General features: G+C 34.3%; 1 protein-coding gene across 1 annotated transcript in view; it reads right to left on the bottom strand.

The window, feature by feature from the left end:
• The window catches only part of LOC125679155 (protein zer-1 homolog), a 31177-nt gene that overhangs the window by 6458 nt on the left and 22219 nt on the right, over window positions 1-2500 (bottom strand). Inside the window, exon 17 of the mRNA XM_048918128.2 lies at window positions 1-777. This exon is cut by the window's left edge and continues 6458 nt beyond it. Within this exon, the coding sequence (XP_048774085.2) occupies window positions 578-777 (200 nt within the window). The 3' untranslated portion in view covers window positions 1-577. The remainder of the gene's footprint in view (window positions 778-2500) is intronic.

The following is a 2500-nucleotide window of genomic DNA, read 5'->3' as shown; positions in this document are numbered from 1 at the left end:
ATCCTCATTTAATGAACAACTTTTGTGTCCAACATGAGCTTATCGGTCTTTGATGCAAACATTTGAGGTTACATGTAGAACATACAGAGGAATCAATCCTTACAATAATGTTCTCAAAATTGGACAAACAATCTAAAAATGCTTGGTGCATAGGTCTTCATGTATGGACATGCTTATTCCGGTTTCCAGAGAAACTTTGTGGGGGATTGTATTGAAAGAAAAATGATACCTACAAATATTTATTATATTTATGGACCTAACTACTGAGTAATGGAAAGGTGAACACAGCACAAGATAAAATCATAACCATCCTTAAGTAAGTTTACATGTACATGCGTTACGTTACTCTTACAGGGTGATATTCACATACCAGTAGCTACTAGATCTAGCTAGTAAATAAATAAACACTTTTAAAATAAAAAAAACCCACAAATGCACTCAAACAAAACATCATATCACATCTGTAGGATAAAGAAGGCATTTTTCACATCATGAATTTCAATAACAAGATTCTCTGTATAATACAGATGAAAAAGATACACTGATAAAATTCTCTGAAGGAAAAAACTTTTTGTTTTCAATCATCCAGATTCTCATCTATTTGACATTGTTCTGAAATATCTTGTAAAGGATTCTCTTTCTGATGACCGGTTGAGACTTGATCTCTCACAGTCTGTGCTAGTTTCCTCACTGCAACCAGAGTTCTCGGGTCTGCCTGGACTGTATCCAACAACTCTAAGCCCCCTTCACTTTTCAGCAGTCTACAGTATCTTTCAGCTGTCACAGAGAGAAATACAACATTTACTGTCTATTTCTCCTAGACAGTAGCTATGACGTATTCCTAAGGTGCAATCGAAACAGTTGCTGGCTGTTGACACAGTAAACATGCAATTGATTGTATTCCGGGTTATTTTTGCCTGGTGTTTTTTCCCCCAACCCTTCTACCCTAACAAATGGTTTCACCCCATTTTACATTCACCCTGACATCGTTACATTCAAAGAGAGATGAGAGATACAATGGTTTCTCTCTGTCTAAAATCTGCCCACTGATTGTGAGAGCAAAAGGAATGAAAATGAAATGGTTGAATATTTCCCTGTATACAGAAGTACAGATATTTTATCTTGCTGAATTTAAATTCAGACCAGAGGTCATGGCTCATGTATCCAAGTCACACTGCTCATACAGAGATAAAGACATATTATATTGTACATATCGGTTTAAAACACCTTAAGCCCTTATTGTGGCCCAACATGTGAACAAACTTTGAGTTTACACAAATAAGAATCCTTACATGTTACATATCAACATAACAAATTGTACCCTTGTGGAACATATCAGTTTGAACTTATGTGGATCTTAAGAAAATTTTCGAACATTTTTCCTAATATTTTCTATGCAAAACTTTAACCCTCTCTTGAATCTACTCTATATATGGAAGCTTTCGTGTGTGTTTTGTTCTTTATGTTTCTTTCTTCTTTTTTTAAAAATTTGGTTGAAACTGAGCTAATGGTTCTGGAGAAGAAGTCCAAATTTAACAAGAGGCCCACAGGCCTTATCAGTCACCTGAATACTAGTGAAAAAGTATCACTACTTCCATGGGCTATGAAATCTAGAAAAAATTTCCTGTTCTGAATATCTAAGCTAAATTCTAATGTTCAGCAACAGTATAACACAAGATGTGTTCTTAAAACTTCACTGCCATCAAAAGTGTATACACTGATGAAAGCCTTTAAATAATAGGTGTATTAACATTAAAACATCAAAATATATGACTAATTTGGACTCATCCTAAAGTCATAAATCTGGGTTGTGAAATTCACCATTTCTTATACATCATTTTCTGCTATTCCTAAGTATGCATTTAGATTTTATACAGTATCAGCAAACTTACACATAAATACTATATACTAAGTTTGGCCCCACCCTGGGGTCAAAACCCTTACTCTGGGGACAATCAAATTTACAATTTTGGTAAAAGACTATCTGCTCTATCCATTTAGTTTTAATTTAGTATCAAAAGCACTAAAGAAAATGTTATTTAAGTGTTTTACACATAAACACTATATAACAAGTTTGGCCCCACCCTGAGGTCAGAACCCCTAACCCGGAGATCATGAAATTTACAATTTTGGTAGAGGTCTTCCTGCTCTATATCACTATGCATTTAGTTTTTCTTACATGTGTGTGGTTCTTGAGAAAAAGATTTTTGAAAATTTGTCATTTTTGGGCAGTTTTTGTCCTGCCCCTTATATAGTTATCAAGAAGAAGTTAAAAATGTCTATTGTTCACACATTTAATAACTAACCATTTTGGCCCCACCCTGATACCAAAACCCCTACACCTGGAATAACCAAATTTACAATTTTGGTATCGGACTACCTGTTATTTCTAAATATCTATTTAGTTTAAATTTAGTTTCAATAGCATTAAATTTAGGGGATGTAATTTAAGTGTTTTACACATAAACACTATATAACAAGTTTGGCCCCGCCCTGGGGT

The sequence above is a fragment of the Ostrea edulis genome, chromosome 2, assembly GCF_947568905.1.
Source record: "Ostrea edulis chromosome 2, xbOstEdul1.1, whole genome shotgun sequence".
Classification (NCBI taxonomy): Eukaryota; Metazoa; Mollusca; class Bivalvia; order Ostreida; family Ostreidae; genus Ostrea; species Ostrea edulis.
The sequence above is the reverse complement of the archived record's forward strand: the minus strand, read 5'-3'. Positions and strand labels throughout refer to the sequence as shown.